Source organism: Ixodes scapularis, unplaced genomic scaffold (assembly GCF_016920785.2).
Source record: "Ixodes scapularis isolate PalLabHiFi unplaced genomic scaffold, ASM1692078v2 PGA_scaffold4__175_contigs__length_147842914, whole genome shotgun sequence".
Taxonomy (NCBI): domain Eukaryota; kingdom Metazoa; phylum Arthropoda; class Arachnida; order Ixodida; family Ixodidae; genus Ixodes; species Ixodes scapularis.
The window spans coordinates 12,200,784-12,215,050 of NW_024609879.1; the positions used below are offsets into that span (position 1 = coordinate 12,200,784).

General features: G+C 43.1%; 1 protein-coding gene across 1 annotated transcript in view; it reads right to left on the bottom strand.

The window, feature by feature from the left end:
* LOC115310331 (disintegrin and metalloproteinase domain-containing protein 17-like) overlaps positions 1-14,267 on the bottom strand; it is a 260,003-nt gene that overhangs the window by 36,917 nt on the left and 208,819 nt on the right. Inside the window, exon 13 of the mRNA XM_040210410.1 lies at positions 3,554-3,667. Coding sequence (XP_040066344.1) covers positions 3,554-3,667 — 114 coding nt within the window. The remainder of the gene's footprint in view (positions 1-3,553; positions 3,668-14,267) is intronic.

A 14,267-nucleotide genomic window follows, 5' to 3' on the forward strand; every position in this document is an offset into this window, starting at 1 on the left:
CATGGTTAAAACCGCCCATGTTTGACATCTCCCTTGTGTTCGTCTTTTTCGTCCTTTTAACCAGGATTCGAAACAGGTAGCTTTTGTCTGACTACTTCAAAACCCAAGAGAGTTCTGGGATAAGAATGCGCCAAGGGTGCCAGCGACCCGATTGATCTTACCGGTTTCTTTCTGATTTTGCAATATCTGTAGTAATTTTAGTGTTTTCTTTTACCGGTTGTTTGTAAGTCAAGATTAGTTTATTTGAATGCACCTCCCATACATTCGTTATTTTTTGTTTTAACAAAAGGAAGGGAATAGTGATTCCGAGTACCGTCTTCGATCGTCCTGGCACCTTTTTGTTTGTAAAAGGCGCAAGTTGTTTAGATTACTTTTTGTAGTCGTCCATCATACAAAATAGGAAAACCAGAAGGTGGAATAAAAAAGTAAATTGTAAAGAATTTTTTTAATGTTAAATGAAGGTAGATGCCTGTATTTATTCATTATTCCCACGACTCTAAAACGTTTCTGACAAACATAGTTTACATGAACACTCCAAGGCATTAGTTGGAAAGCCATTACTCTTACAGTTTTAATATTATGAACATATATTATTGTCCTGGACCCCAAAGCTAAATTTGAAGTGAAACACGAGACCCTGTATACTGGAATAAAACTGCCTTCGCTTCAGCCGTGCTTATAACCAGTGAGCTAATATTTGTTCTATTTTCAAATTTAACTAGAAAATGATTCATTTTAAAAACAAGCCCAAACTTTCTAATATCAGTGAAATATGCTTGTGTCATCAGAGTAAATAATAATTTTAGTCGAAGGTTCAATGTTTAAAATATAATTAACGTACTTGAGAAAAAAAAAGGCCGTTGCGTAGTGAATATGTAGTAGCTAATTAGGATACTGGAACCGGTGTTCTAAATAGGATATATGGGATTATGCAATAACTCGAATACCGTAGCATGTAATTTATCTAGACATAGTTTTATGTTTTATTTTCAATCCAATGCTACGCTGAAATATATAATTATTCTCAATTTTAAAAGCTTACTCTCAAATATTTTAGTACCATCTTTCAGTACCAATAAAGCTGTTTCTGTCGATTTATGCCTTCAAAATCTAAATCGAGCTTCAGTAAAAAAAACGACTGTTTTTCAAAAGAAGTAAAAAGCAAAAAAATACAATATTTTCCTTTGTGTTTAGAAAACACTGAAAGAATAGAAATGGGGCAGTACCTAATATTGTCGTTTCAATCACCACGTTTAAATGTAGCAGATACTTTAGGAAACTGCATTTTTCGGGAAATTTATCAAGGAACAGCAAAATAGTGTTGGACAAATGCGTTATGCAGGGTAGTAAAATAACAACTACAAATTCTATTGGTCCGAGTAAGAGATTACCGCAGTCATGACTAGGACTACTATTCATGTTTATAACTACAAAGATAACCTCGGCAGTATCAGTAGGGTATAAAATGGTTAATTTTTTGCAAGGGAAATTATCTTTTGTGGTACTGTTATACGTCCTAGTTTCAACTCTCAAAAGATCAGTATTAAACTTGTTCGCATGCTCTATAAATTGTAACGAACAAAGCGCTACTCTGCTTTATACGGGAGTTTACATAAACCGTTTTCGAGTAACGGTTGCCAAGTTAAAATTTGACGTGGTTGCGATGGGCGATAAAAAATAAACTATTTAGTTTAAGCATAACTGCAAAACACAGCACAGTCAAGAAGAAAGGACAACATTTGGCACGAACACCTTGATTTCTAGTCCTTTAAATTGAGCAAATGAAGTCGTGTGCTACCTTGACCCAAATCATCTACGTCAAAAAACAACATGGCGGCACCCACGAACAAGACGGCCTCTGCAAGGAGTTTACGAACCCCAACCCGACGGTAGTATACATGCCGGGAGTTATGCAAAACCCGAGTGGAACTTGTTCCCCCTTTCTGACCTTTTTTTGACACATATTTCTTCCACCGTGATCGCAACCACTGCATAATGGCACAAAAGCCAACACTGTGGTAACTGGAAGCTTAAAAAAAATTAATTTTGACGATGTAATTGACGTATACTTCTTTTCACCTCAGAGAGGAGGTCCAACACTTTTATACTTTCAAAAAATAGCGGTTCGACTTTTTTTTTGTGTCAAAAATATCGGAAACACGCATTACTTCGTCCGTCAAACCAATAGCACTTGCCGAAGCAAATATGTAAACACGAGTGTTGATATACTGCCAATTGCTATCACGTGCAAACGTGGGGATAAAAACGTGCCGGGCAAGTACGCAGTTGCAGGATTTCCTAATTAAGGTTCGGATATTTACCCCGTGTAAGCGATTGCACACTAGTCACGATCTGAGTGCTCGTCAAGACACTTATTGTTAATAGCCGAAATCGAATGCCTGGGCTGCGCTTCGCTCATGTTCAGTCAATGAACCGTATTTACCTGTCGTTATCATAGGGTAACCTCAAGGACTACTTTAAAATTGCAATTCTCGTGATTGCATCATCATCAAGTTTTGCTAGAGACTAATGCTTCAAATTCCGTTTTTGTTCTCCAAACGACACCTTGACAAAGAAGTGTGTTCTTGAGTGGTACTGCCTGAAACTTTGAGTGAGCCACACTAGTTCCTCCAAGATTACTTAAAGCGGAAAACAGTTCAACCGATTTTTTTAGAAACTCCTTAAGTCCAGGAATAGGAAATGCTGGGTGCCATTAGAGCCAAAAAACAGCGCTACTAAAATTGATGTGCTTGCTGCTCACCAGTTTCGTAGTGCTTTTGAAACATATCTGCAGCCATCTGGTTTTCAAATCCTATTAAATAAGTGTAAATTTATCAAGAAAAGCGTAAAAATATTGTTAACAGAACTAACTAAAATATACGTGTATTACACTCAGAAAATTTATAAAAGTAAACTAAAAACAAAACTTCAAAACCATAGCAAAGTTTTAATCATGAACCGTGTGAACTTGGCCCATTCTAAGCGCGATTTTTGTGTGTGTTTCTAGAAAAAAGTCTAGAGTGGAACGGTAAAAATTAAAAACAAAATACTTCAACGCGCGATCTTGCTAATTCTGCATTCCGTTTGGAAAACATCTCTAGAAAACAAGATTGCGTTTCAAATTTCGCCTTATTGCTTGAACAATCGGCATTACCCAAAAAGTATGGTTTCCTCAAGCAGCTACCAGATCTCTGGAACGTCGGACGATGCGAACATAGAAATGATTACATGGAAAGCTATACATTTTATTTTCTTCAGTAATACTATTTCGAAGACCACACACTACATTAGGTTTACATAGTAAGTGCGAACAATTGGCTGATTGTTGATAAAATACGCAGTTTTGTTCTTATATATATCGAAACTATTGCATCTCAATACGATAGTTTTACAGGCCTCATAATTTGGGCACGTGAATAAAAAAAAAAGAAACATCTTCCTTAAATTTGCGATTGAAAAAAAAAAAACAGTTTTTGCAAGTCTGATTATGCTTGTCCCTTAATCACTTAATCACTCAAAAGAAATGAAGTACAAATATTTACTAGGTACTTACCTTTCCAGGCCCACAGTCAGCTCCATCCGGTAAAAAATGTTCAGCGCCGCAGGCGGGTTCATCGTCGTCTAGGGAGCGAGGACTACAGCATTCAAAACGACAGTTTTCATTAAACTGTTATTTAAAAAAAAACAGAAAAAAAACACCGTCAGTTTTTGAAACTGGTGTTTATTTGATACGAATTACCATTCTTTAGTTCGCCTTTTTACATTGTGAGGCGTTTGTTTGTGCCATCAGCGATGTTCTGTTAGAATTGAAAACAAAATGAAAAACAAATACTGATCGACCTATAGTGTATCATGTCGCAAACAGGAACGATGAAGAAAAAACACTGAATACGATTAACGCAAGGACCCATTTCGCTCCCAACGTGAGGCGATGAAGGAATTCCTCAGCAGAAAGTATATGAAACAACTGGTAAGGTATATATTTTTAAAACCTAAGACGGAAGCTACAGAGAAGGTAGAAACAGAAGGCGTCTCAAACATGGAGGACTCTGTTGGGAGTACGGCCAAGTGACGGCAAATTCCTTGTTCTCATTTAAGAGTTTTCATTCTAAATTAGCCAAAAGAGGAATAGTCATTTCTCTGCTGGATTGTGCCCTCAAAAATATTTGTTTTTATAAGGCACCAGTTTCAGTGGATAACCAATTGCTTTGGCTAAAGGAAACGGGCTCCAGTGACTGTACGTTGAAAGGGCCAGTGAAGAGACTGGTACTAAAGTTCAGTCGGATGGCAAAGAGGCAATAGACAGAGTGACAGGGCAGTGTATGATCCGTATTTTCATGGGGCATCCTTAAACTTGATGTGTATCGCGGGGTAGTTCGGCATAAAAGTGCTCTTCACGACTGACTTTAGGGTAGTCAACGTGACGCCCTCTTTGAAAAGAAAAATTGGTTGTCAGAAAAAAAGAATGACATAAATGCTTCAGCCGACATTTGTGAAGACGTTGTTTATGATATTCCGATGACGTGCGGTGTTTCGTATGCAGGCAAACCAAGTGGATTTTCAATGATCGGTTGAGTGAACACAAGAAAGCAGTAAAATATAATTTGTCTAACTACGAAATAATTTTATATTTTGAAGAATGTGGAAGTTGTGCGGCTGAGTAGGATAGTACAGCGTGTTATTCAAAGGAAACAAATGCATGAAAAGAGTTCTCAAGGAAACCATTAGGAGAGCCTTTGCTGGAAACTGTATAGACCAGCCATTAATGGCAGTCGATGGTGTAACAAGAACGTTTTTGCAGTTGTAATCTGCAAGTGATATTTTTTTCAGTCACTGGGGGGAAGTGATTTTGGCCATTGCTTAGTTCTAGACTTGCGGAAAGGTGGGCGCATGTATATGGAAAATGTGTTTTTTTGTTGGGCCCGTGAAAAATTTGACCCCTTCTTGTAGTCTTGTGTAAACTGTGGTGAAGCATTGGTGCAAATGGAGGGCGGTGTGGAGGTAACGGGCATAAAATAAGTGTCCTGAATAAAATTTAGTAGCTATGCTTCAGACGTCTTGTGTTTTCCCTGCTCTTCATAGCCTCCGTCTTGGGTCTTGGATCTTGGGTAACTTTAACCAGCTCGCCTGTCTTATTACATTATCCGGTAATGTATTCTCGATCACTACTCATCTATACCTGATTTTGGTTTCATGTAGGCCCTGCATAACGATATTCTTCAGAACATTTACTCAGCTGATCGCTCGTAAAAAGACTCAGCAAGATAATCCGGCGACGCTGAAAGTGAATTAGAAACCAGAATGGTCTTGGAGTTCTACGGTGTTCCAAGGACATAGAGCGGCAACAATCATTCATTCCTTGGCGCTAGCTTTAAAAAAGGGACATCTTTATACCCTTAAATGCTACGTACGATTGGATTGTGTCCCTGTATGTAGATGGGTAGCATCTCGAAAAAATTAATTGCATGACAGCCTTAGTGCACAGACTGAAATGGGACGTTGGCCTGTTGGTGCCCATTCATGGCCGATTCACATCACAGACTAATCCCCGGACAGACTGATCACGTGACGACACGTCCGCGGTTTGTCCGTCTGCCAAGAGCATCCACACAAAGGAGACGACGAGCGGCAGCGAAGATGGCCAAACCTGTTCGCAGCCCCAGAGTGCCGCAAAACTCCTACATCCCACGATCGCGCTTTGACACCGCTGTCTATGAGCGAAATCGACGCTTGCTACCCCCCGAAAAAAAATCGTGCGCCTCTGTTACGTGGAGACGAAGAAAGAACCAAGCATCGGCTTAGCACGAAGCGCCGCCAGCTTTACTGAATGTGCAAGGCATGGCAGTGCGACAACCATGATCCTGCTGAAAGAGCCTTCGGCGTAGATGGGACGAAGTCCTGGGCTGGCGGAGGGGCATTTGGAGATGCCCGCATGCAATCCGCGCTCGCCCACAATACTTTAGTATGCCACAGCCACAGTAAATGTCTTTCCATATGAAAAGTTGATTAAACGTGCCGAAAATTTTGCGACGTGCTATGCAAGAGGCGATTTACCACAAGATTTCTTACACAAGTCCGGTGGAGCACGGAAATTTGCGCCACGTCAGCCAGAAAACACTTCTGCAGCTTCTTTCGCGCGTGGACCAAAAAATCGCGAGAAAAAAAAAACGAACGAGCGACCGCACAAAACAAACTAATGTGGCTTTTCTTTAATCGTTCAAAACACATACTAAAAACAAACAAAAACGTTGTAGTAAAATGGATGGTTGGGCTAGTCGGTACATGTTTAACTTGTGAAGTGCGTAAAAACGAGGACACTAGGAAGACGGGACACAACCAAACGCTAACTTACTACTGAATGTTTATTCAAAAACATTTATTATTTGTACACAAATTCAGGCTCCAGACACAAAATGAAAAACTCTTTCTCAGCTGAGTGCACTGACTATGCACCTACGCAGCTATCCTCGTCCAGTCTTGTTTCTTTAGTTTTCCACCTATTTCTGTTTTGTCAAGATTAGGCGCGCACGGACACCTATCACAGTAAATTGCTAGAATACCTAATGGGGAAGTTTTAACAGATAGGGTGTGCTCGCGTTCCCTATCTTTGATGCACCTCCCTGTTTGCCCTATATACGCTTCCTTTCAAGTCATAGGTATTTCGTGAAGAACTGACGCTGCGCATTCAATGTACTACGCGGCGTGTTTCTTGGCGCAAGCCTCACTTTTCTCTTTTTAATTTTTAACTCTTGAGCTGCACACGTTCCCTCGCAGAGAGAGCTCCACCTGAGGAAAAAAATAGGTGCATTGCAGAAGCAGTGGATGCATTGGGACGCAAGCCAGGAATACAGCAGAAGCCATTCAAGACTGGGCACGTGGTTTTCTTCTTAGAGGGCCACAACCTCAAGCGTCTCATGGCGGACAGAAAAGGTGGCTCCGGAAGGTCTCTTCGGGGACAAGTCAAGGGCAGCCATCGGGAACAATTTCAGGCGGGGGAAAAAAGTGTCCCCACGCAAGATCAAAGTGACAACCAAGGAATTGTGTGAACGCGTGGAACTGACCAGCCAAGCGAAAAAGGTGAAACAGGCCAAGAAGTTACGCTAAGCGTGTTTTTCACCACAAAAACGCACAAGGTAGAATGTCCGTTTAAGGCCATCGTGATCGAAAGAGACTCTTGGAAAAGGAAAGTGAGAGGATACCTCATCAGGCACCTAGCCATCCTTCTCCTTAGGGACCTTTTGCTAGTCCGGAACACAGAGGTGATCTCTAAGCTTTTTTCTGGTAGGACTCAGAACTATAGAGGAGGTTTTTCAGCTTACGTTGTAGATCTGTCCTATTCAGTGCCGCATGGTCAACTGTTCCTCGCCGTTAGGAGTTGCGTTGAAGAAAATGGCGAGACTTTCTCCAGGAGTTCTAGCGGTGTGAGCGTGGTGTCCTTTATGGAAATGATAACTTTGTATTTATCCTCAAACGTTGTGTCCTTCGATCCTTTGTATCCTTGTTTTGACTTGTTTGTCCAAAAGCAAGAGGTATGCATCGGGTCACGAGTCGCGCCAGTGTTGTCTGACGTATTCTTAGCTGAATGTGACAAAGGAATATACGAGGGCTTAGACACGGGAGTGAACCCCAAGGTTTTCCGCTACGTGGATAATTTTTTGGTGCTTGAGCCACATCTTCATGTCACAAAATGAGCTGTCGGCCTAGTTGGTTTTGCATATTTAGAATGTAGAGCAAAAACAACGGAGGAAGGGGACAGGGATAGGGAAGAACGCTTCTCACAACTAGGTATTTACTGTATGTCTCGTGAAAGAGGAAAACGAAGTGACAAATGTGATGAAACTCAAAAAAAGAAGAAAACAATGTGGAAAAAGCAATCTACAGTAATGATCGTGAAAGAGGCGAACGAAGGAACAAATTCGATGAAACTCAGATAAAGAAAAGCATGCCAACATCTTATTCGTCCTTTTTTTTTCTGAGTTTCACCGCATTTGTCATTTCGTTCGCCTCTTTCACGATCATTAGTGTAGATCGGTTTTTCTACAATATTTTCTTTTTTTTGAGTTTTAACACGTTTGCCACTTCTTTTACCTCTTTCACGATACATACAGTAAATACCTAGCTGTGACTAGCGTTCTTTCCTATCCCTGTCTCCTTCTTGTGTTGTCTTTGAGCTACAATGTAAATATACTCATGTCTGTAGCGACGACATAATCATTATAACGATAGATGTTTTTTTCCTCTAAATCACATGGCCTCCCCTTCACCCACCAAAATATGGTAAAAACAGCTGTAGTTTTGGATTTAAACATGCACTTCGACTAGGACCACGTATGTTGAAAGTACCAGCCGCGCTCGAAGAAAGGCGTTTTGCCTTTTTTGTCTGCCCACTCGAAATTATTCAAACGAGGCATTGTGTCGTCGTTGGTGAGAGCCTCCCTAGACAAGTCGTGTAGGGATAACATGGGAGAATCCTTTCTTGATCAGATGTGACACCTTAAAAAGGCAGGCGATTCAGAAAAAAACTGTGAGTGCGCAGGAGAGCTAGTGGATGTTGATCATAATGTAGAAAAGCCGAGACTGTGGTAAAAGCAAGGAAACGGAGTCGAAGAAGAAAGACAGGGGAAAAGAACGTCTCAAATGTACCAGGCGTTCTTTTCCCCTGTCTTTCTTCTTCGACTCCGTTTCCTTGCTTTTACCACAGTCTCAGCTCTTCTACATTATGAGGCTATTCAGAGCGTTTTCCGAAAGAAGTTGCAGAAACCCCTGTTTAAAAAAGAAAAAGAGTGGAAGCGGCCGACCAGAGCAAAAAACGACAAGACCGGTGGTAAATCTCGTACGTCCGCGGCCTAAAAAGAGTCGCCGCACGCTTTGAGATGCCCGTGGCGTTTCCTCCGCCGTCAAAATTGTCCAGTCTTTGCTCAAAAGTTAACAAAAGAAAACAAAAAAAAAACTGAGGCTTGCGCCAAGAAACACGCCGCGCAGTACATTAAATCGGAAAAGCGTATATAGGTCAAACGGGCAGGTGCATCAACGATAGGGCCCGCGACCACGCGCTATTTGTTAGAAGTGCCCCATCGGGTAATCTAGCAATTCAATGTTATAGGTGTCTGTGTGTGCCGAATCCTGATAAAACAAAAATAGTAGAAAAACAAAAAAAATCTGAAACAGAATTGTTTGGGGCCTGCTGCATTAGAATAAAGAGTGAAAATAGCTGCGTTAGTGCACTTAACTAAGAAAGAATTTTCCTTTTTGCGTCGGGAGCGTGAATGCGTGTACAAACAGTAAGTGTGTTTCAATAAACGTAAACGTTCAGTTGTAAGTTAGCGCTTGGTCTTGTCGCTTCTTCCTCGTGTCCTCGTTTTTTATGTGCTTCACAAGTTAAAAACGTTGTGCCGTTTCCAGATTAAAGTGTTTTCAAATCATTCACAGACCAAAACTTTGGTAGTGAAAAACAGCTCGTCTTTTTAGTCCGGAAGTGCGCACACGTGGCATGGATCGAAGGAAGCAGTGACGTGGCGGTCACGTGAGACATGGTCGGCAGACGAAAATGGCGATTCCGTCCGTCATGTGAATCGGCACTCAGGAGGTTGGAACGGAATGGGGTTCATATCGAATCACGCTCCTGCACAAATGAAAATGTTGTGAGCTTACTTTACCTATGCTTTAAACAAAGATCGTCACAAATCTTCGGTATCAAATATTAGATGCTGTTTAGTCGTTTAAAATATTTGTGAAGTCCCAGATTTATGATATTGTAGTGAGTGCGCAGGCGAGCTGGTGGAAATTAACCATTCTGATGTTAGCCTGAGACTGAGGCAGGAAAAGAGGAAGTTTCAAAGTAGAAGAAAAAGGAACAGTCGAGGATACGTCTCTAACACAGCTGTGTTAGAGACGTATCCTCGACTGTTCCTTTTTCTTCTACTTTGAAACTTCCTCTTTTCCTGCCTCAGTCTCAGGCTAACTTCAGAATGGCCAGATTTATATTTTGGTTTCGTCTGTGTGCAGCCAGTGCCTGGAGCGCGGACTTCAGAGTTTTAAACTCAACTTTCGGTGATTACAAGTTGTTGGTATTGAAAAATACCTAAGCGATAAATATTGTAAAGATTGTGTTACAGCTAAGTAGATTACAGAACCATAACAAGTGGCAGCGGTACCGCGAGGACACAGTACTAAAAGTCGTATGTCTATGTGTATTTGCACGTCTCCTTGACAAGCCGCCCTCGTGGTCTATTACGAAAATTCCAGTCTAAAAGGGCAACTAATTAATGACCCCCTCTAGATATCTTCAGGCCTCTACCATAGCTGCAATTTTGACATACAATCATGTAACACTCCATTTTCTACAGTATTTTTCCTCATACCTCCTGTGATTACAACCGCCTTCCCCCTTCTATAGCGCCTGTCAGTGATTTCAATAGGTTTAAGGTGACCCTAGCTAACTAGTATTTTTGCTTTGAGCCTGTCTACCAGCCTTTAATATAGTTTGAGTACCCAAATCTTCGCCTCCTCTGTAATGCTTCAGCCATGATGTAATAATAAATATTTAAACACATAAATTCTGAGCTGCTATACGCCTCGCAAGTGGGCTTATTTTCGTCGTCTGCGCATTAGAAAGGAAGTAGCGGTGACGTCAAAACGCCGAGCCCTGATTGGCTGATCGCGACCCCCTATCTCAGCGTCGTCTGCTCCTTTGCAACGTAGTTTGCTCGCGACATCGTCCGCGTCTGTCTTAACTTTCCTGCGACTTTCGGAAGCGCAGGTCTTTACGAGCGAGCTCGACTTCGCCTTTCAGAGAAGGCAGACGAAATAACTCGAGCGGTACTTTGTTTTCGCCTAACAATCGGCAGACGCGCATCAAGGAGGGAAGTCAAAGGACTCACTGGCAAGGTGTCCCGAGGCGCCGAGGTTTGTTTGCTAAGAACCGAGAGTGAGCGTGTTAGTGTCCGCAAGTTCCCTAAAAAATACTTATTCCCTCCTTTCGTGTGCGGGGAGGCCCCTCATTCTTTAACGGCGTCGGCGGGTCGGCGCAGTTAACGTCGTCTGCTTTACGTCTGCTAGTCAAAGCGATGGCTGCTTTACCTTTCCTGAGTCTGCGGTTTTTCACCGGCGAGAGTCACTGTCGCCTCGGGAAACAAGGAGATAACAAGAGGAAGAAATTGACCTCTTAATCTAGAATTGAGGTCAGCGATCAACGTATAATACGGGAAGTGTTCACAAGGGCCCCGCGGGCATATTCCATTCAGCACGCCAGCCGGTCGTGGGAAGACGGTCGCCGAGTCGCGGAGTGCCTGCTAGGCCTAACTGCCGAACTCGCTTGGTCGCCTTCGGTGGAATCGTGGCCGTTGTAGCTTTTCCCGGGTGTTTGTGGATCCAGCGTTCTTGTTCGTCGTGGTCTGTTTCCAGTACTTTTTACTTATTTCTTGCTGCTTGGAGTCGGGACGCGTGAGAAGCGCACGTAGAAAAATAAACGTCCGTGGGTCGTCGCGACCGGAACGCTGTCGGCCATGCTGATTTGATCGTAAGAAGTGCGTAAGACAGCTTGGGAGCTGTCGCAGGATTTCGTCGTAACCTGCGCAAAACTTACAAGAATTTCGTTTCGTGAATACAAATTTGTTCTTAAGTTTTGTCGTACGCACATTTTTGGCGTAAGATCGATTCGTGAATCTGGCCTCTCCACTTCCGAGAGTCGCAGGAAAGATGAGACAGACGCACACGAGGTTGCGAGCAGACGTCGTTTCAAAGGAGCAGACGACGCTCAGTAGGGTGTCGCGATCAGCCAATCAGGGCTCGGCGTTCTGACGTCACCGCTACCCCCTTGCAAGGACCAGACGAATTTGCCCTTTGCATTGGTTTGGCAATATTACAATATACTAACTAAAAGGGCTACTCCGGTTCATTTTTAATATTAAGAAAACAATGCAATCATCTTTAGTATCGCCTACAAAGTCCACGCACCAAATATTTCGATCTAATTCCGCCTAAAATGGATGAAACTGTCCAGCAAAGATTTATTAACGCGAAACTACCAAACTTTTTTAATCTTAGCGGGCGAGACATGGCGTGGCCAACAGCGCAAACAATATAAAGTTTCGGAATAGGGCGCTCCAACGCTTGGGTTTCCATCAGAAATGAGGGGACCGGAACGCAGCAAGGTGGTTGTCGACGGCTTAGAGCAGGGGTGGCCAGGTTGACCCGGCCTATGAGCCGCAAACAAAACCACCGAACTTCTAAGAGCCGCGGAGGGGGGGGGGCATACTTTTGTTTAGGGCCTTTGGATAAAAGCTTTCCCCCCCCCCCCCCCCCAAGAAACATATGTAATGAACCATAAAAAAGAAACAATTTAGTGAAGAGCGTGGCGGCTTTGTTTATTTCATTCATCGCGGCTGCGGGCACCGTGAATTACACTAACGCAGCGGTTGCTCATTGTCTGTCTGTGTTGGGGTTTCCCATTCGTAAAACAGCTGTTGAAGTTCGGCTCGAACGACGTCGTTGCGCACCGGAGCAGCTCAGTCTGGTGGTCATCCGTAAGGGTCGCGCGCTGTTTTGACTTCACCGCTGTCATTGTTGAGAACACAGCCTCGCAACAGTATGTTGATCCAAATATGGAGAGGAACTTCTGGCCCGCGAGGTTGACGTGGGGATACCTTGCTTCAGGCACCTGCCCCCAGAATACTGCAATTTTCTGAGACTGCAGGAACGTCTTCAGCCATTCGTATTCTTGTAGTTCAAGCAGTTCCAGTTCGAAGGCTCCTACATCTCCTGCCAAGTTTTTCATTGTTGGACAGTCGACACTCAGCACATCAACCATTAAAGGGTTCATCAGAAGGGCAAAACAAGGCTTGAGGTGGTGCATATCTTTGAACCAAGAATGAAAGTCCCTCTGGAGTTCCTCGAGCTTTACGAAATATTCCCTTAGCTTAGCATCGATCAGTTCAAACTCAGGTTCTGCATCCAGCATGCTCTTCAGCCGTGGGAAGTGGATCAGGCGCTTTGTTTTCAGGTCGTTCTGAAAAAAAACGTTTTAGCTTATTTTGGAAGCTGAAGACCGTTTGGGCGAATTCCGATACTATTTTTCTTTACCTTGCAGCGACATGTTTAGAGTTTTATGCTGAACTACGTCAGTGAGGTAACCTAAATCAACACACCAACCTGCCTCATGAAGTTCAAGACATGGCTTCTCTTTCGCCTCCAGAAAAGCTTGAATTGGCTTCAAGAAATGTACAAACCTTGATAGTACGTTGCTCATTAACAGCCAGCGTACCACACAAAAAAAAAAAAAAAAACGAAACGTCGTTGGGCGCTTCATGAAGTTCCAGTTCTTCGAGGAAGTTTCTGAATTGCCGGTGGGTTTTTGCATTTGATCGTATGCAGTTGACGACTCGAAGGACGGTGATTATAAAGTCTTTGTAGCTAAAGTGCTTCGCCACCAGCTGCTCGCGATAGATACTGCAATGGATTGTGAGAAAATCTGGAATGCTGTGGTCGCTCCGCAGAAGACCTACCAAGCCCACATTCTTACCAACCATAGCAGGTGCACCATCAGTGAGCGACAAGTTTCTGAAGAGGAACGTCGAATCCTCTAACGTTGTTAATTCTGCATTCTTAATGTCAACAGCACGGATGGTTTCCTTGAGGGCAAACATGTCAAGAAGCTCTTCTCGCACGCTTTCGCGGATGAAACATAACGAACGAAGATTGCAGGCTGTGGCTCGTCTTGTATATCCGTAGATTCATCAAGGGCTAAGCTGAATGCTTTACAGCTGTTTAGGCCCTCTTGAAGCTTGTCGACGACGTCGGCCCTTAGCTGTGAAATGCGCCTTTCGACCGAATGTTCTGAAACTGTGACTTGGTTGACCAACCTTTGAAGATTCTTGTTGTTTGGATCCAACAATGCCACGACGTCGGAGATGTTGGTCTTCACAAATTCTCCTTCCGAGTAAGCTCGGTTGGTACGAGCAATGTTCCACGCGATTGCGAAGCTTGCTTCGGCTGCTACGTCAGATTCCTTGCTAAAGGTCTTCATCGAGGACTGCTGATTCTGAAGTCGCGATTCGAGCTGGGCCAGTTTGACTTTTCTAAACTCAGATGAAGCTGGATAGTCCCGAGAGAAGGTTTCGTGATTGGTCTCAGAATGCCGTCGAACATTGCTCGCCTTGTGGATAAAAATCGCTACATTACAGATGAGGCAGAGGGGTTTACCGTTTTTCTCAGTGAAAGCGAAATCTTCCTCCCACTCAGGAAGGGATGTTCGATGTTCATTTTCGTAC